A 21,503-nucleotide genomic window follows, 5' to 3' on the forward strand; every position below is an offset into this window, starting at 1 on the left:
AATAAGTGCTTTGTTTTTATACAAATTTGCACAATACTCTCCATGCTCAGTTTCTAAGAGGGAACTAAAATGACCTCCTTAGTTCATTTTTAAGATCTCAACCTGCAATTTCAATAGCAAGTCTTAATATTTATTAGAAGAGGGTTTAAGGGATACATTGAGGATAATTAAGATAAGCAAATGTAGCTAAATTTATATGTGGACAGAGATGAGATTTTAAATTATTTTTAGGGTTTCTGTGGGAAGAATCTCTCCCCCCCCACCCCATATGCTTTTTTCTTTTCTTTTTGAAAATTAAGTTTAGGATTTCCTTTGTAAGGTACATGTATTTCTGCATCAAAATATAATAAACTGAATTGAGGATTTTTGGCCACTGCATGGTCAAAATGTGATGGTATGTACAACAATGCCAGAGAGAGAGGATTGTTGGTTTGAAAGAGGGGTCAAAGAGGCCATCTATGTCAAAATTGAACAGCCCTCTCTCAACAGAGGAGGAGGGATACACCATCTATCCCTGGGTGTCAAACTGATGGCCCACAGGCTGGATGTGTCACATGCAGGCCATGCCCACCCCAGCTCCGCGAAGGGTAAAAACGTCATGAAACGTCACGTGACAGCAATGTGACACCACAAATTTGACACCCGTGATCTATCTCCTATCTGCAACATAGGAATTGTAGACTTTCAGCGTTTTCAGCAAGGCTCATTTGCACAACTCAGGTGACCGAAAGGAAACAGCTAAATCTCCAAGTGGCCTCTAAAAGAATGCAAATGACCAGCTGTCTGTAAGGAATATAAATCCTTCCATTCCCCACCATCCAGTCACAGCTGATGAAGCTTCTTGGATGAGTAGTGAAACATATTCAAAGAAAAACAAGAAAGTTCAGTTGCCTCTTGAAAAAGCACCTTTGGGATTCCGGAGACTGAAAAATATAATCCTGGGCCTCAAGTTTCCCATTCCTTTCTAATGAATATGAAATCCTCTAACTATCTGTACAGAATGTACATATTTACTATAGCAATAGCACTTAGATTTATATACCGCTTCACAGTGCTTTACAGCCCTCTGTAAGTGGTTTACAGAGTCAATATTTTGCCTCCAACAATCTGGGTCCCCATTTTACCGACCTCGGAAGGCTCGAATGCTGAGTTAACCTTAAGCCAGTCAGGATCGAACTGGTGGCAGTCAGGAGAATTAGCCTGCAATACTGCATTCTAACCACAGCCATACAGTGAAGGCTGACAAAGAGCAAACTTAAAATACATAAAAGCCACAGCATAGTTTTCTTACCTATCAAGGCTTCAAAGCAGTTGGCCATAGCATGCCGCAGGTCTGATTCTCTGCATAAATCAGGTCCATGAGCATAAAGCATAAAACGATCCAGCTCCAGCTTCTACAAAACACCAAGACAGGTTATTTTCTAAAATGACAGATGTCCGAAAGACTGCACCATATGCATCATGAAGAAAGACAGGCACAAACAGGATTATGTATGGATTTCTACAGTGATCTTTCTCAGAAAGAAGGTCAAATGGAAAAGATATCGTGAGCCAGAGACATACTTAATTGACCTGTTTGCTTGCACTAATTATTATAATTTGCACGATGTTTTGATGAATGTAGTGGATGCTAAACTAAAACTGGCAGAAATGCTGCATTAATCTCACAACACTCCAAACACAACCTCTAAAACGTTTTTAAATGATGGATAACATCATGGGTTGAAATATAATAAATACAAGCCTACTTTAAATTTGTCTCTCTGAGTCTCATTTCCTAAGTGATAATACTCTATGTAAACAAGGAATCAAGATAACACTATTGCGACAATATTCCTGATATGCTTAAAAATATTTTTTATTTTTTAAAAATATTTATTTTATTCAGGTGCTCAAAGCAATGTATACATAGATGCCCCTCCTCTTATATTTTTCCCCACAAAAGCCATCTTGTACCGTAAAGAAAGTTCATTGATTGGTCCAAAGTCACCCAGAAACAGTTGAATATGGGTCTCCCCAACACTTTAAACATTACATTACCGGTTTGTCAGTATGTGTGGGCTTCATTTATCCAAAACACATCTATATGCCTATCCCCATGTTGATTTTAATGAAGAAATATTACCCAGACTGGGTTTACTCAGGGTCATTTAAATGTCAACATTTTCAGCCTATATATGAATGTCTCCTAAATCCTTTAAAAAAATACTCTGATGTTAATTTTCTAAGTCAACATTTGCATTTATTTTTAAAAGAATAAATAAATTCTTGGACAAGATGGGGTAGGCAGAAAATGTGAGAATGGGGATAGAAAATGGCTTGGGAACAAACCTGCAAATTGCAACTGGCAATGTTCCATGTACTGATCTACATGGACAAGTGGGGCAGATCAGAAAGCGCATCCTCAAATACAGAGCCTGTGCTGCCAGGGGAACCCATGGTGCTGAGTCAGCCACCAGCTCCACATCCAGGGGTAAAATTCAGCAGATTCTGACAGGTTCTGGAGAACCGGTAGTGGAAATTTTGAGTAGTTTGGAGGACTGGCAAATATCACCTCTGGCTGGCCCCAGAGTGGGGTGGGAATGGAGATTCTGCAATACTCTTCCCCTGGAGTGGGAATGGGGATTTTGCAGTATCCTTCCCCTGGAATGGGGTGGGAATGGAGATTTTGCAGTAGCCTTCTCCTGCCATGCCCGCCAAGCCACACCCGCCAAGCCACGCCCACAGAACTGTTAGTTAAAAAAAAATGAATTCCACCACTGTCCTCACCCCAACTGCAAGTGTCTTCTAAACAGCTCTCAAACACAAGCGGGATGACTTTATTAAAGCATCTGGTTTTATGAATGCATGTCTTGCTGCTCAAAGTATCTAATTATTGGTAGGTATTTCAACATCCGAGCATCTGAGCATTATGAAATAATAATAAATTTACAAGCGTTCTGATTCTGTTCAATATTTGGGATTATTTATTCCTGAAAAATATCCTACTTGACAGAGCTGAATAATCAAATTGTATAATGCAGATTAATGGTGACTTTTATGGATGATTAAAAGTACCTACTGCATGTGTCCACAGGGAAGAATAAATGTTGTACTATCAACTAATACCAACTCAGGATTGGTTTATACTTTGAGAGGAATGTCTGTGATAATACCATTTTCAAACAAATTGGTGTGTTAATTATTAAAGTGTAATGAAACAATCAAACTCCAAGGATCTTCCTTTCAAAATTGCAACTTTCATATGAAAATGAGAATGTTAATTTTTCTGATTTTTAATTATATCACTGGGCGTATATATTAACCTCTGTGCTGAACTGAAATGAAAATGACACTGATTTATGGAATGTTATGCACCCACTTTAGAGCTATTATTTGGCACTTTTGAAATCTTGGCAAGTGCTTGCTTTTAAATACCAGAAATTCTACTGTACTTCCAGCAGTGAAGGCAGGCAAATACATTTGCACGATAAATAAGAAGAAATTAAAATGTGGTCCCTGTGCCAAGGAGAAACCAGGTCTTTGAAATAATTTATAATTAAAAATGGGATGGATGGATCTGAAAAGTGGATAAATACCCTTAATTAGCAAATAACCGGTGATACTTCCTTTTCTTTTCAGATTACATTCAAACCAGTAAGTAAAGGGGACAATGATGGTGATTCCTCAGGCCTACTAAATTAATTGCTACTAAATCATGTACAAACCATAATTTAATCCTGGATTTAAATGCTGACCTTAAATTTAGCGGATGAAGCCAGATGGTACAAGATGCAACTCACCTCTCCCAATTTTATCTACCATGATAATTCAACAGGCAAGGATCAAAGGGTAGAGAGCCTGGTCTATCAAGATTACAGCTTGTGGATCAGGCTTTACCTACATGCAAATTCTGGATGTATACTCCTTCATTTTGGTGGTCAGGTAGTCAGTGTAGGAATTCACCCTATTTCATTACAGTCTGTCTTCCTCAGCGAAGCACAAGATATCTTCAATTTTAGATTAACCTAGGCCCTAAAATCCTGAGGGATTTTAAATGCAGTTAGTCATCCTGAGTACTCACCACAGCAGAAAAGCAGGCTACAGCTCAATCAATACATCAAACATCCAAAGATGCTGAGCTAATTTTTAGGTTTTTTTAATAAGGTCCATGGAAATAAGTTTACATCAAGTTGTACTTAATGTCAACTCCAGAGTGCCTGGCGGCCCGGAGCTGCCATTCTGATGGGGGGAGCTACAGCAGGAGCTAGTTGTCCACCCAGGATCACCCTCGGTGGTCGGCGGCCACTGGTTGGCGGAGTCGGCAGCATGGGAGTCTCCAGCAGTAAAGCGGAAGCACAGCGGCCTGCAGAAGCACCAAAAAGCAATAAACGCCAGCGTGGGTGTTTCCGGCGGCAAGGCAGAAGCACAGCGAGCTGAAGGAGCCTCAAGGAGCAATAAATGGCATTAGGGAACTTGAAAAGCTGGAAAGCCCTCCAGCTGGGAGACGGACCACGTGGTGACGGGCAGGCGCGCAAGAGTGGGGGCATGGTGGCGGGAACAGATTAAAAGATGGTGGGGAGCACCGGATGTTAGCTTTGAGAATTCTTCTTCATTGCATTATTCCTTAGGTGGTCAGTGAATGCCGGAGGAGATAAACTACAGTTGCAATCCTACTTCTTGTTTGGAGGGTTTTTTTGCCTTTGGAACCTGACACTTAAACCAACTGAAATAATGGCACAATTCACATTTAAGGCCAAGTACAACTCTCTGTTTTACCTTCACATGAGGTTAAGTCATAATGTGTTTTGTGATGGAGGTGTTTTTTTCTCTTTCATATATAAATACAAAATCACATCAACAAAATAAACCACAAGTATTTTTTGCAATGAACTACATTTTTTTTAAAAAAAGGGTGAATTATGAATCTTGCCTCCTAACTATGGAGCATTACAAATTACTCTAGAAACTGTCATGTTGTAGTTAGACATTTTGTTGGCTTCCTCTCTTTTAGGTACATCCCTCTCCCCCAGTACTGGGGGATGGGTGACCATTGGCTGAGTATTAAATGATTATTTTGCTCATATGCAAAAGTAGCTTTGGACTTGAGGTAATAAAAACTGGCTTAATGTTATCTGCAAACCAATCACTGCCTTCTCTTTCACCATTAACACACATCAAAAAGTTTTCATTATTGTTTCATTGAAACACATGCTGCCCATTAAATCAGAGTGTGTGACCACAGTCTGAAGCTGATTTGCATACTGTGCTTCTGAGGGAATTGGATTTGTTATGATGACGGATATTAGTTTGAGCTAATATCCATTCATTATGGAACCAATAATTCTAATACGGAAAGGGAACCAATTAACTGAATGAAATCATATATTTCACTAAACTATAATTATAACCCGATAGTGGTTGTTTGTAGAACTTGCCAAACCAGAAACGAACAAAACACTTTATGGCTTATTCCTATTTTGCAAATCATTGTTTGCAAGGAATCAGAATTATCGGATTCTTAAGGAGAAGAAAACAAAATCAAATTGTTTGGTAGGAATATAGACAATACCATTATATTATGCACTTTTATTTGCTGAAAAACATGCATTAAAACTTAAGAACACAGAGATAAAAGCAAAATTATAGAATATCTTATTGCTTATGTAAATATATTCTAGTAGTATTTTTCTCTCTCTCAAAAAAGCAGGCAAACTTTCATGCATCTCTTTCAAAGATATTGATACCTTACTCCACAGCTCCACCTAGGCTTCCATTTCTTTTGAAATGTAGATTCCTGATTAGAAATCATGTTATCTGGTTATCTTCTTTTAAATGAAAAGGAATGTGCAATTTATGGTAATTCTGGCCTAGAAAATTTACTGGGCTTCCACTGTCATTCATTCATCCTACATAGCAGAAAGTGTTTTAGTCATCTGTATTTCCTGTATGCATTAGAAGAGTTCACTCTGCATTTTTGTGTGTTTCTATTGATCAGTGTATTTCACGTTTCACTCCCTAAAAATATTTCATGGAAATGATTATGTAACTGAAACATGCAGCAGTAGAATACTAACAAGGGTTGTACATATTCTGAAAATCATTTGGATCTTGTTAAAATCAACCATCCCCCTCCCATGCATTAAATAAAGGCAAATTCTTATGAGGCTTTGGGCAAACCCCTCCAAAGATGCCTTTACTTTAAGAGTCTTTAAGAGTCTTCAGTGATGCGGTTGCTCAGGGGCTAAGACGCTGAGCTTGTCGATCAAAAGGTCGGCAGTTCAGCGGTTCGAATCCCTAGTGCCACGTAATGGGGTGAGCTCCCGTTACTTGCCCCAGCTTCTGTCAACCTAGCAGTTCGAAAGCACGTAAAAAACGCAAGTAGAAAAATAGGGACCACCTCTGGTGTAAAGGTAACAGCGTTCCATGCGCCTTTGGTGTTCAGTCATGCCAGTCACATGACCACAGAGACGTCTTCGGACAGCGCTGGCTCTTCGGCTTTGAAACAGAGATGAGCACTGCCCTCTAGAGTCAGGAACGACTAGCACGTATGTGCGAGGGGAACCTTTACCTTTTTAAAGAGTCTTTAAGAGTTTACTTTAACAGTGAACCAGAATGAGTAAACTCCTTAAAGAAGCAGCACCTTTTTTTTCCAAGCTCATGCTGAAAAAAGTCAGGCAACTTTAATGATCAGGTAGGAGATTCCGTCCTTGTGTAAGGTCTGAAACATTTTTTCCCACATCACTTTGGAGGGACAAGGATTAGAAATGTAAGATTTTCAGAAATGTTCAGGAATTTTTCTTTTCTTTCTTTTAAAAAAATGGAAATTATGAGGGAAATTGTTACATACAGTAAATGTCAGTCTCATAAAGTAGACCAGATTAAGGAACAGACACCGAATACTTCCCTATGCCCTGAATTCAAGGTCACTGTCTAAACTCACTCCGAGGGACAACATTCATTTTTATTTCACTCGTTACTGATATACAAGTAGTGCTTGACATATGACTGGTCAGTTAATAACGATGGACCTCCCCAGAGCTATGTATGACCTGTTTTCAGAATCACATTGGTCACACAAGCACAGATGGCCATGCAATTGCATTTTAGGTGCTTGGCAATCAGCTCACCTTTACAGATGTTTGCAGCACCCCACACTCACATGACTTACTTTGTGACCTCCCCCCCCAGAAATACAAATTACTTCCAACTTCTGCCCAAAAAAAAACACAGAGGAAAATAAATTTGCTAAACAAATATGGCATTCACTTAATGACTGCCATAAAAATGTTGTAAAATTGGCTCTGGCCATGTGATGCCTTATTACGACTGTAGGGATTTAGGACCATAGTTCTGGTTTCAATTACAGTCATAAGCCAAGGGCTACCCATAAGATATTTTTTTTGCTGTTTTAAGAATAAACAGACAGGCAAATGTACACAAATATATACTAAACTATTAATTGTATTATTTCAATTGTTATAAAGTGCTGGTTGTCACTTATAAAGCCTCACAAGGCATAGGGCCTGGTTACTTAAGGAACCGCCCAGGGGTGAAATCCAGCAGGTTCTGGAGAACTGGTAGCAGAAATTTTGAGCAGTTCGGAGAACCGGTAACGGAAATTTTGAGTAGTTCGGAGAACCGGCAAATACCACCTCTGAGTGGGGTGGAAATGGAGATTTTGCAGTATCCTGCCCCTATCATGCCCAAGCCACGCCCATCAAACCACACCACACCCACCAAGCCATGCCACAGAACCGGTAGTAAAAAAATTTGGATTTCACCACTGGAATTGCCCATCTCCCATAGTATCTGCCTGGCTGATTTGATCTGGCAGGTTTGGTGTGCTACAAGCTTCTTCAAATGAGCAATGTCATCTATTGCAGGGGTCCCCAACCCCCTGTCCATGGAACGGCACTGGGCCACGGCATGCCAGAATCCGAACAAGCAAAGCCCCATCCATGGGATGCAGGCAGCATGTGAAACCACGCCCCGTCCGGTCCACGGAAAAACCTCTCTCCACGGAACCGGTCCCTGGTGGCCAAAAGGTCTGGGACTGCTGATCTATTGGGACCATGGACACTCATCTTTCAGGTTGCATTGTTTGCCCTCTGGAAAAGAGTTTCCCCTCCAAGATCCTAACAGCCCCGTTACTCCTTCTCAGCCCAACCTACCTCACAGGGTTGTTGTGGGGAAAACAGGATCCAAGGGGTGTTGGATATGTCTGCCGGTTTGAATTACTTGTAAAAGTAATAAAGGGGGGAATACTATCTAACTAAGTCCCGTATTTTTCGGAGTATAAGACGCACCTTTTTCCCCCAAAAAAGAGGGTGAAAATCTGGGTGCGTCTTATATTCCAAATGTAGCCCCACCCAGTTCTCAAACGGAGGCTTCAGAGGCTGAAAAAAGCATCAGAAATGAAGCTTCAGAAAAAAAGTCCCCAAACAGCTTCAGAGGCTTTTTTTCTCTGAAGCTGTTTCAGAGGCTTTCAGAGGCAGGAAAGAAAGTTTTTCTGAAACTCCGTTTCAGAGGTTTCAGAGGCAGAAAAAAAAGCAAAAATAAGCAAGGCACGGAGCTCACAACCAAGGAATCTGTTGCTAAAATTCACCTCTGGGAACAGCTGATTGGGGCTATTCCGGGAGACCGATCCACCTGCCAATTAACTTTTTTCTTATTTTCCTCCCCAAAAACTAAGGCGTGTCTTACACTCCGGTGTGTTTTATACTCCGAAAAATACGGTAACTAACTAAATAAATAAATTCAAATAAATAAATAACCCTTCTCTTCACAATATTCTATATGCATGGGTGGCATTGCTTTTCCTCAATGAGATCGAATGAAGGCTGGAGATTGCAGCTAAAAACTCATATGAGGCTTTAACAGCAAAGGGTCAGTATTCAGAAAAAGATCGGCAGAAGTAGGTTTAGAAAACAAGAGCCCTGGGTGATACACAGAGCTTTCTCTTTTCTTGGAGTCCCCTCTATAGAGGGAAAGATGCAAGAGTTCCCTATGGACAATCACTTTAAACCAAACATATAGAAATGTGTACTTTTGATGATGTTCTTCTCATGAAAGTTAGTGGCAATTTTACTCTCCATGGTTATAAACTCACAATCAGCAATGTGAAATAGGTTCAAGGAAAAAAATCCAGATGCTGGAAAATGCTGAAGGAATAGGATTACTTGGTTTTCTTTAAAATATGAGTTTTAAATCTACTCTTTTTTGGATATAGAATCCAAAATACACAAAAAGTCAAGGGAAATTTGATTCAGACATTACTGTATCCTTGAAGCACCTAAACTATCTCCAGGAACCAGGCTAGAAAAGTATGTCTTGCCATCTTTTATCAGTACGGGCATGGAAATAATCCAATTATCCAGCCCTTCTCATAGAGTTTGCATTTCATGTCATTCTGGAACTTTGTAGGAACAAATCACAGGAAACTAAATCTCCCCACCTAACGGAGACCTAAATGCGAGCTGTGTCAACTTGGAGGACAAATCAATTTTGAGTAGACAAGCAAGTAAAAGCAAAAATGACAGAATGATTCCAGTATATATATATATATATATTTTGAAGTCTAGAAAGATAACCAAACCCTCCCACAGCTGGACTACAGCTACTATATAAGAAGAGTTAACCAAGGGGGGAAAAAAACCCAGCTTTTCTGAAATCTCTCCTTTTGCTATTGCTACATGCTCAGAATGCAAAATGAATCCTAAATATGGGGAAAGATGAAACACAACCATCTGAACAACTTCCTATTTACACCCTTGAATCAAGAGGTATAAATCTGGCACGAAGACAAAACATAAACCTGTCTGCTTCATATTAATGATGTTCACGACAGTCAGACAACAATAGCTTCAGAATAAATGTTCACAAGGATGACATCTGGCAAAAGGGGTAGAGAGAGATGATGAAAATTGAGAGAGGGGGACTTAGAGGCATCTAAGAAGTGTAAGGGGAAATCAATGAACTATGTATGTTTAGGAGCATAAGTGGCACTGGTTAAGGGAGAGTAAATTGAAAGATCAATCTAAAACTGTTTCGGTTGTAAGTAAGTCACTTCGACATTTTCAGTATCATCTAGCATCCCCATAAATTTTTCAGAAGGCAGACTCTCGTATTACGGTGGTATTTAGAAGGATTGTTAGTGGGAATAATTTTCAGGCAAACAAAATCAGAACTCAAGGAGAGAGGCCAGAATTCAAATTGCTTCCAGAGCAGGAAAAGAGGAGCCTTGGTGACACAGTGGTTAGAACACAGTATTGCAGACTAACTCTGCCCACAGCCTGGAGTTTGATCCTGGTTGGCTCAAGGTTGACTCAGCTTTCCATCCTTCCAAAGTCAGTAAAATGAGGGCCCAGATTTTTGGGGAAAATATGCTGACTCTGTAAATTGGTCAGAGAGTGCTATAAAGCACTATGAGGCGGTATATAAGTCTATTTGTCACGAGTGTTTCCAGGATTGCTGTGGCTATCTGCCTACTCACAAACAGTATGGTTTTAATCAAGCCATCTGCTGTTGGCAATTACCTGCAAGCCTTCCCCGCCCTAGTTAATTGCAGGTTAACTCCCTATATAAGCAAGGACCTTTTGCTTGCTACTTGGGCCTAGTCTAATCTAGGCCTAAATGCACAGCTCCTGCAGGAAGCTTGGTGCAACGCTGCAGATGGGAGAAGAATGCAGATAAGGACTCCAGACGCCGCTACAGAGAGACTCCCACGGATGCTTGCCTTTTGCTGTTTTGTAGCACGCAAGCTATCATCGGGACTGCTGTTGCTGGACCTTCTTCCTCCCACAAGCTTCAAGCAATGTTTGCTTTTTGAACTGTTTTTACTTCAGGTGACTTTCAGCTGTGAAGCTCGTGCTGCTCCCACCATGATGGCCTTGATGATGTATCGACGCCGAAGCTGCTTACCTTCATGCTAGCTTTATTCTTTTGTGAACTGTTTCGGTATTGTGGAGAGGGATCTAGGGAGATAGCCTTGTTTCACATACCCAGATAAGACTTTGTTTTTAATGTGTTTTCTTAAAGACATAGTGCTTTTTAAATGTTTTAAAGTAAATTATATTTTTACACAAGACGCCTCTGTCAGAATCATTTCAGTCTCAGTGTGTTTACTCATGAGCTGGTTCACGGTCCGGGGTACCCCTCAACCCCATTTCGTCACAATTGGTAGCAGAGGATGGTTTAACGAACTTACGCTCATGTGGTAACGCGCTAGACTGGAATGTCTGCAGTTGAATAGATGTTGACTAGGGCAGCAGCAGCAGCACAAAGTATGAAGTCACAAACTGGACTGTCTGGGGCTCAGGCCAAAAATGTTTTGGCTGAAAAACCCCAAACTCTAATTGACTTAGAGAATAGTGGAGCTATAAGTTTTGGAGCAGAGGCCTCAACTCCTGAAGGGCCTAAGATAGTGAATAAACCATCATCACCAAAAGAAGTAGAGACTGGAAGAACGCCACTTCAGGTCTTGAAAACAAATACAGAGGTGGATGATGAGTTTAGGAAGGCAATCCTTCAGTTTTTAGGTTTGCCCACAGTAAGTCAGAACCCGACTGCTGATTCTAGTGAATTATTAAAGAATTCAGCCGTGAAAGGAAAGAAGATCGAAGTCCTACAAAACACCGGATCGGTAAGAGACTTTCAATCTTTTCCTAAAAACCCCACCTCAGACCATAAGTGTCGAATGGGGGATAACAGACTGCCTGATTCGAATGTTCCTGCTTCTTTGTTAAACCAGCATGGCCAAGTTGACATTGCGCCACCTGCTGTTGAAGCCATCATAGATCAGGCTATAAAGACTTTAGCTCCCTTGATGACATCAGTGACTTCTGCTAAAAAATTAAGAGACTCTCATGTTGAGCGTAAGGTTGCAAGTGTGATAGAGACTTTGGCAACCATTTTAGGCGATGGTTTGCAGGCACCATCGGCTCAACAAATAGGAGCTGCGCATCCCAAAGCCCCCCTGATGTCTGCGACTAATTCAGCGCACGCCACGAGTGGGATATATCCATCCGTGACGACATCGACATCCAGGACGGTTCCGGAGGCTACCTCAACTGAAGATAGGAATTTGGGAGCGCGTCCAAAAATTCCTAGAGATGTGCACCAGAGAGGACCCTCGAGTTTTTGTGATCAAGCCAGGATGAGTTTTGCATCCGCACAACGTGAAGTTTTAATCCCTCCCATTGGGGAGGAACGATCGTCAGAATGCCAGATGGAAGACACTGTGCTGTGTGCTTCCATTCCAATGCCTTATTGCCCGTTCCAGGACGGACCACATTTTGAACATCAATGTCTATTTCCATGTTTAATAATGTACAGGTCCTTCCTCCTAATTTTAAAAGTTTAAGTGTGGGTGGAGGAAATTTTAAGGAATGGGTTAAAAGTATTCAAGTAATTTTAATGAAAGAAAATGTTTTATCGTTGCTGTTAAAACCCCCACCTAGACCATGGTCCTTAGAAGTTGATATTTTACACCATAAGGCCTTTTGTATTTTATTGATGTCCATTAACCCTGCACTATATCCCAGTATACCTAGTAACCTGACCGTAACAGAAGTTTGGGTGAAACTACATAAGCTATTTTGTTCAAAAAGCTCCCATGTTACAAACAGAGTTTATAGGGAGTTCTATTCCGCAAAGTTGAAGGCGGGAGTAGATATTAATGAACACTTATGTGAGTTAAACAGGTTAAGGCAGGAATTGATGTTGAGGGGGGAAACAGTGTCTGAACAAACCCTCATTACTGTTATACTCAATTCCCTTGACCCTAGCTGGGATAATTTTATATCGCAACTGGATAATGTTAGTTGTAATAACTTATCTTTAGAAGTGTTATCTGGCAGACTGATTGCTGAAGATAACTTGCGAAAATGCAGGGCGGCTTTTCACAAAAAGGAAAAACCTTTAAGAAGGCCCGATAGTTCAGATAGAGCATATACTATCGGAGAATGCTTCAATTGTGGTTCAAGAGAACATTATAGAAGGGATTGCCCACAAAATGTGAATGCTAGGGCATGTTCAAAGGCACCTTCTGATAATAAATGTAAAAGGAGGCCATTGCCTCCTGGTAGAAAGCCAAGTATAGATGTTCCTAACCACAGAAGGGGTAAAAAGCCAAATGGAGGCAACAAAGGGAACAATCCCAGGTTTAATGATAGCTCTGTAGGTATAGTGGAAACTACTGAGTCAGAGCTTACAAGGGAACAGCGAGAGCAACTATGGTTAATGGACAGTGGAGCCAGTAACCATGTTGTCAGTGACCGAAGGTTGTTTGCTAATATGAGAAGGCATCAATCCATGGTCAAAGTTGCAAACGGTAAAAAGGTGAATGTTGTTGGCATTGGAGATGTTTATATCCCTGGGATAGGGGAGATTCACGGAGCATTGTATGTACCAGAGATAGATCATAATCTGCTAAGCCTGATTATGTGAGAACCCTAGAGTGGAGATTCTGTTCTCAGGAGAAACAGCTGTGATCAAAAACAACAAATGTGTGATTGGGGAGGTTTTGAAGATAGGTGGCTTGCCTTATTATTCCCCCAATACGAATGCTGAGTCCTGCAGTGATAGCAATTATGCTATCTCATTTGGTAGTAACAATGAATCACAGTTAGAACTAGGTGATGAGGATCAAGACTTTCACCAGAGGAAGCCTTGTAAAGACAAATGTAAAGTTAATAAAAAGTTTTTAAATTTTAACTTAGAGTCAGATAGTAGGAAACCTGAAAATGCTAATGCAATTGCTACAGGTGAGCCGTTGCACAATGAATGCGCTCACTTGATGCATCGTAGATTAGGTCACGTGAGTTTTCCTATAGTAAAGAAGGTAACCGAACACTCAAGGGGAACCAAGATCAATGATTGTAACACATTCCTAGACTGTTCAATTTGTAGGAGTGCAAAGTTGAAGGCGAAATCTGCGCCCGAGAAGTCTCAGAGGTACTCTGAACACCCGTTTCAGCTCGTCCACATGGATTTGGTGGGTCCATTTGCGCCTTCCGTGGGTAAGAGACGGTACTTTCTTACCATAGTAGACGACCATAGCAGATTTGGATTCGTTTTTCCCCTAATGTCCAAGAGTGAAACGTTGACTAAGTTTAAGGAATTTTGTAACTTAGTCCAGAACCAGCACCAGGTCAGAGTTAAGAAGATCTTAACTGACAGGGGGATTGAATTTAATTCCAGGCAGTTCTCCAGCTGGTTGAGGAGTAAGGGCATAGTCCACTTACGCACCGCCCCTTACTCTAAGTTTCAAAATGGCGTTGCAGAACAGCGCAGCGATGTATTACAAACTATGATGCGGTGCGCCCTAGAGGATTCCGGACTAGACTTCGCGTACTGGGTAGAAGCAGTTAGATACGCGAATTACACCTTGAACCGAGTGTGGTCTAGTGTAGTGCAGAAGACCCCATACAAGGTGCTATACGGCCATAAGCCTAGCTTGGCACACCTCCACGTTTTCGGGGTGATGGCCGATGTTCATGTCCCGAAGGAGCTCAGGAGAAAGGGAGACCCAATCTCTGTTAAACTGAGATTTGTTGGTTATGAGCAGGGCTCCAAGGCATTTAGGTTTGCCTACCCTAACGGGAAATTAATGATATCAAGGTCTGCCACTTTTCACAAAGGGGCCAACTGGAGTAAGATCCATGCCAATGAGATTCTTACTCGGAACCCTTCCCGTAGTCGTCATAGGCAATTGGAGGATGTATCGGAAAACCTACCCGAGGATAGGGATACATCTGGTTCTGGGAAGCGTGCATCCCAGGCACCCTTGAAAGGGGTATTGAAGCGCAAGATGGGGGTAGCCAGGAAGGATAGGCGCCCAGCTTCTGAGACGCATAGTGATAGTCACGAGGTAGATGACTCATCGGACGACTCTGATGTAAGTGACTCCCCTAAAGGCAGACCAGTTAGGGTTACCAGGGGCAATAAGCCTAAGAGGTACGACGACTTTGTTACCTCAGTCGACCAGGTTTTGGCCACCCCTCAGAGATATGAGGATGTGTTGGCCTTACCTGACCATGAACGACAGAAGTGGCTGGCCGCCATGGATACAGAATTAGACAGCCTGAGAAGGCTCGATGTATTCATGCCAACAAGATTGCCCAAGGACAAGAGGGTGATCGGCACCAGGTGGCTTTTCAAGCAAAAGCCCATTGAAGGTGGGGGCTTTATCTATAAGGCGAGACTAGTGGCGCAGGGATTTTCGCAGAGATTCCCTGACGATTATGAGGACACCTTCTCGCCCACGGTGCGCCCTGAAAGCGTGAGAACAGCTCTCACCATCGCTACCATGCGAGGCGAACATGTATATCAGTTCGATATTCAGACCGCGTACCTGCACGCCCAGTTAGACAAAGAGCTGTACGTGAGGATTCCTCAGGGAGTAAGCCATCGGGAAGACGATGTGTGGTTGTTGAACAAGAGCCTATATGGCTTAAAACAATCTGGTAAGCGATGGTATGAGTGTCTCACAAAAAGCCTGAGAGAGATGGGCTTTTTACCATCGTCGGCTGACGAGTGTGTTTTTGTCAAGGAAGATCAGGGCATTAGGGAAATAGTACTGTTGTACGTCGATGACATACTATATATTTGTAGATCAGAGAACAGGCTTAAGAAGTTCTCTGAGGACCTAAGTAAGAGTTTCGCCCTAAAACCATTAGGTCACATTAGCAAATTTTTAGGGGTGCAATTCGTAAAAACCGAGAAGGGGTTTCGGCTCTCTCAGGAAGATAAGATTCAGGAATTGCTTAAAAAGTGTAGCATGGTAGAGGCGAAGCCATGCGATACCCCTATGGCAACAGACTTCCTTAAGAATATGTACACTGAGAGTACGGAGTTTGAGGATAAGACCCTTTACAAGTCCGTGATTGGGTCATTGTTGTACATTGCAAATTGGACTAGACCGGATATCAGTCTAAGTGTAAATGTGTTATCTAGACATTCTGAACATCCCACACAGTACCATTGGAGCGGAATCAAACGACTCCTGAGATATTTAAAAGGTACTGTGAACTATTCATTGTTGTTGGAACCAGAAGCAACTAGAGAATTAAGATTGAGTTGTTTTTCGGATGCCGATTGGGCAGGGGATGTTAGATCTAGAAAAAGTACCTCGGGGTACATTGTATACCTAAATAGTAGCCCCGTGTATTGGTACTCTGGGAAGCAGAAGTTAATTGCAACTTCCACAGCGGAAGCTGAGTATGTAAGTTTGTCCAAAGCTTCCAAAAACCTAGTTTGGTTTGACGATCTTCTGGTAAGCTTATGGAGGCAGCCCATGCAACCTATAAAAGTCTATGAGGATAACATGGCTGCCATTAACATATCGGAAGCCGATGCTGTAGGCCAGAGATCGCGCCATATTGATATACAAAACAAACATGTGAGGCAATTGGTGAAAACAGGTTTCATTAAGACTGTGTATTGTGAAACCAAGGAACAGGTAGCGGACGTGTTTACCAAACCGCTGCCCCGTGACCAACACCTCTATCTTCTGGGAAAAATGTCGATGGCTATGTGAATGTACTTACCATTGATGTATATATGTACCCAATGTAGAATGTATGTTTGTTAACCAGTCAAATAGCCGCAGAGAAGGGGATTGTCACGAGTGTTTCCAGGATTGCTGTGGCTATCTGCCTACTCACAAACAGTATGGTTTTAATCAAGCCATCTGCTGTTGGCAATTACCTGCAAGCCTTCCCCGCCCTAGTTAATTGCAGGTTAACTCCCTATATAAGCAAGGACCTTTTGCTTGCTACTTGGGCCTAGTCTAATCTAGGCCTAAATGCACAGCTCCTGCAGGAAGCTTGGTGCAACGCCGCAGATGGGAGAAGAATGCAGATAAGGACTCCAGACGCCGCTACAGAGAGACTCCCACGGATGCTTGCCTTTTGCTGTTTTGTAGCACGCAAGCTATCATCGGGACTGCTGTTGCTGGACCTTCTTCCTCCCACAAGCTTCAAGCAATGTTTGCTTTTTGAACTGTTTTTACTTCAGGTGACTTTCAGCTGTGAAGCTCGTGCTGCTCCCACCATGATGGCCTTGATGATGTATCGACGCCGAAGCTGTTTACCTTCATGCTAGCTTTATTCTTTTGTGAACTGTTTCGGTATTGTGGAGAGGGATCTAGGGAGATAGCCTTGTTTCACATACCCAGATAAGACTTTGTTTTTAATGTGTTTTCTTAAAGACATAGTGCTTTTTAAATGTTTTAAAGTAAATTATATTTTTACACAAGACGCCTCTGTCAGAATCATTTCAGTCTCAGTGTGTTTACTCATGAGCTGGTTCACGGTCCGGGGTACCCCTCAACCCCATTTCGTCACACTATTGCTATAGTTGCCTAGTAGAAGCCTGCCGGATACAGTATCAGCCCATCCAATCTAGCATTCTGTCATACAATAGTAAACCAAATGCATTTAGGAAGACCACAAACATTTCTCCACCACTGTTGCTTCCCTGTAGCTGGCATTTGGGGCATTTTGCCAGTGTTTGAAGAGATACTGAATAGCCATCAAGAAAAAAGAATTCTAAACCTAATCTTTCCTTTATTTAATCTTAGACATAGAAAATAGGGTTGGAAGGAACCTTGGAGGTCTTCTAGTCAGCCCCCTACCTAAGAAGAAGACCCTATCCTAAACAGATGGTCCTCACCTCATCTCATGTCACCAAACTCCAGTTCGATATGTCATGTAAGTCAGTTCTCCTGCTAATGATTCTGGACCAGCTTTGATATCTGATATTGTAAACATGGAAGAAAAAAATATCTCTGCTCACATGTTCCAAATTATGCATCTCTTCATTCAACTTTACTCTCAGATACAGATCAAGACCCTTTAACAGAGGTTTTCAAACTTGGCAGCTTTAAGACTTGTGGACTTCAACTCCCAGAATTCTCCAGCTATCATAGCTGGCTGGAGAATTCTGGGGGTTGAAATCCATAAGTCTTAAAGCTGCCAAGTTTGGGGACCCCTGCCCTGCAATTTTCCCTCACGGGGTGACTAAGGGAGATGTTCTAGCCCTCTAATAATTTTGGTTTCTCTATGCTGCACCTTTTTTGGTTCCTCAATTATTTTTAAAATGTGCTCACCAGAAATATCATATAATCCAAAAAAAGTGGGGAAAGGGAGAGGGATTCTCCAAAACTGGCTGCTTTAATTCCCTTCCTAGTAGTCTTGTGCATGGAATTCTCTCAGGCGCAAAGGATCAGGACTATTCATTAAGTTGCAGTTCAAAAAGGATTTACTGCCCAAGGCTATATACAAGAATCTAATCAACGAAAGTTCAGTTCAAAATTGGTGCCAGATAAGGGTCAGCGGAATTCAAGAGGGGTTGTACTTGGACCATCTGAGGCAACCTAATGACTCTAAAATGATGACGTGCTTAACTCTGCCTCCTAGTTCTGTCTCCTCCTACAAATTCATTCTTTTTTATAGCAGCTGTACACTGTGTTGATATTTTCATAGATGTCTTCACTCTAATTTCAAGATCTCTTTCCTAAACACGCACTGCTATCTCAGCTCCCACTAATATATGTGTGAAATTTGGATATTCTTGGGCACCAACATAAATTTCTTTTTGCTTGCTTACACTGAACTCCATTTGCCATTCTGAGGCCCATTCACTAGCTTCTCTTGTAGTTATAGTGAAAAAACTTACTAAATTTTCAGGGACTCTTTATAAAAGCCTCCGGAAACTTTATAAACCCATGTCAATCACCCCAACATCCCATCTTACATAGTCAATTCCATCTGGGCGATAAAACTTGGGGCCGCTTGGGAAATCTGCAATGGGTCAGGCTAGAAGGAACTGCTAATGAAGGCCATTAATGGAGTTGAGAGGAATACCAATGTAACAAAACCAAAAAAAACTATAATAAAATATATTGTGATAAAATATACTACTATGTATAGTATATAATGAGTGATGTGGTGGCTCAGTGGCTAAGACGCTGACCTTGTCGATCAAAAGGTCAGCAATTCAACAGTTCGAATCCCTAGTGCCGCATAACGGGGTGAGTTCCCATTACTTGTCCCAGCTTCTGCCAACCTAGCAGTTCGAAAGCATGTAAAAAACGCAAGTAGAAAAATAGGGACCACCTTTGGTGGGAAGGTAACAGTGTTCCGTGCGCCTTTGGCATTTAGTCATGCCGGCCACATGACCACAGAGACCTCTTTGGACAGCGCTGGCTCTTTGGCTTTGAAACAGAGACGAGCACCGACCCCTAGAGTCGGGAACAACTAGCATATATGTGTGAGGGGAACTTTACCTTTACTAGTATATAATATATAAAATTATATACACAAACACAAAAGTAACAATGTTCCTTAATAGAAGAGCTCAGGGTTGAATTGCGGAGTCCTTGGTGCTCTCTGAGCTTGATTGTTTGCTTGCAGATGTTTCATTATCAAACTAGATAACATCATGACTAGCACTGATGATGTTACTTAGAAGGCAATGAAGCATCTGTAGAGAACAACCAAGATCAGAGAGCATCAAGAAGTCTAAAGTTCTTTAAAGCATACTATCAATAAACAGGCCAGCTGATTACAAATAACTAGTAAAGGACATATTATTTTCTTTTTTCTATTCTGTTTTAAGTTGGGTCAGTTGGGTCAGAGTTATATGTGAATTACCAAACCCAACTTTATATTTTAGCATCCCAACTAAGAGCTTTCAAGTGCCTCTTCTGAAGGCTGAAATATCAGACCATGTCATCAATAGGGCAACTGCATAGTTGCTCAAACTCACTTTGGCAGTTCTGACCTTTTCAATTTGATCTATTTAGAGTAGGTTTTGCATTCCAACATTTCATTATGGAAATATTTTACCAATTCCCAAGAACATAATTTAGTCTTAAGAATTTGTGATGAAAACCGAATACCCATCACTTTCAGTCATTTCTTAGCAAAGACACACCTTCATTCACAATCACGTTCCATAGACATAATGGAAATTATTAAGGTCCTTTCAACAGGTTGATAGACCAGGTTATAAAAATATGACTTGTGTACAAAAGAGCTCAATGCTATTCCTGCAACGTATTGGTTCGGAACACACCTTGATGTCTTCCAGTTATCTTAAGATTTTAGAATCACAAGCAATGGCTAATCAGGAGATTCCGTAAATTGGGACCAAGATATTAGGAGGAATCAGATTTTATGTTTTGAGTCATAAACTGAAAGGCTCACCTGCAATTGAGTTCTTTCCATAAGTTCCTATTTATTTTAACAACATGCAGAATATTTTAAGCTCCTTATGATCACTGCAAGATTTCCACAATACGAAGCATTTTATCTCCTTTCTGCCCCTATAGCTAACTAAACCTTTGCAGTAATATTAGAGATTGAGTCTCATGATTTGAACGCTTGAGCAGCACCAGCTTTAGGCCACTTTCAAAACCTGAAAACTCAAAAGCTAATCTGAATAACAGAAGAGAATAACAGAATAGCAGAGTTGGAAGGAACCTTGGAGGTCTTCTAGTCCAACCCCCTGCTCAGGCAGGAAACCCTACACCATTTTGACAACTGGTTGTCCAATCACTTCTTAAAAACTTCCAGTGTTGGAGCATTCATAACTTCTGGAGGCAAGTTGTTACATACAAAGACTTTGCAAAAGGGCAAGGGATGGGATGAATCAACCTGTATCAGCCAGACATTATAGTTATCACAAACCAAGATGCAATAATAACCATATATACCTTAGCCAGCATTGCAAGATGTTGATTCTGAACAATGGCAGTACGGTATGTTGCTAATCCTCCTTCCTCCAAGCTTGGGAACAAATAGTACAGATGGACACTGGAAATAAAGATAAAAATCACATAGTAGTAGTGTGCATTCCTAAACTCTACCAGCCTTGAGTATAGTAGAATAAAGGTTTTATTGACAATAGTTTTTTTTTTAAAAAAAAAAACAAGGATGGGCAGGCATCATATGAAAGAGACCTCTGTGATGCAATTCTTTCCTAATTTATTTATTTAGTAAATTTACAATCACCCATCTCATATACATGTCTCTTAATGATCACAACTAAAAGAGAATAAGAAACAAAATCATCCATGTTATTTAATTCTATAGTAAGTTTGTCCATTTCTGCACACTCAAACCTGGAAAAACTGGTATCAATGGATAGAAAATAAAAATATATAGATCAAAATAAGACATAAATTGTGTTTACATATATTTGATCAAGGAGTATCTAGAATATATGAATAGAGTTAAGAGTTATGTACTGTTGGAACGACGTTGAATTGTATAACTATCATGGATGTATTTTTGTTACAGACATATTTGTATTAGTATTTTAATATTTTAAATTTTAATAAAGGTTTTCTGAAAATTAAAAAAAAGAAAGAAAGAAAAAAGAAAAAAAATCACCCAGAGTTAAAAAGCAATGAAATATCATAAAAATAGTGATCGAGAAGACTTTCAGCCATTCAAACAAGCCATGACAGGGGCCCACCCTTACTATCAGGGCCCCAACTCAGTGGTAAATAAGTG

At 41.0% G+C, this 21,503-nt stretch overlaps 1 protein-coding gene across 3 annotated transcripts in view; it reads right to left on the minus strand.

Annotated features, from left to right (window-relative positions):
- Positions 1 to 21,503, minus strand: part of DROSHA (drosha ribonuclease III) — a 115,922-nt gene that overhangs the window by 37,076 nt on the left and 57,343 nt on the right. For all 3 annotated transcript variants that reach the window (XM_034411937.2, XM_034411938.2, XM_060691129.2), the window contains 2 exons: positions 20,702 to 20,801; positions 1,292 to 1,394 (listed from right to left, as the gene is read on the minus strand). In XM_034411937.2, coding sequence (XP_034267828.1) covers positions 1,292 to 1,394; positions 20,702 to 20,801 — 203 coding nt within the window. The remainder of the gene's footprint in view (positions 1 to 1,291; positions 1,395 to 20,701; positions 20,802 to 21,503) is intronic.

The sequence above is a fragment of the Pantherophis guttatus genome, chromosome 3, assembly GCF_059756535.1.
Source record: "Pantherophis guttatus breed Tessera chromosome 3, ASM5975653v1, whole genome shotgun sequence".
Taxonomy (NCBI): domain Eukaryota; kingdom Metazoa; phylum Chordata; class Lepidosauria; order Squamata; family Colubridae; genus Pantherophis; species Pantherophis guttatus.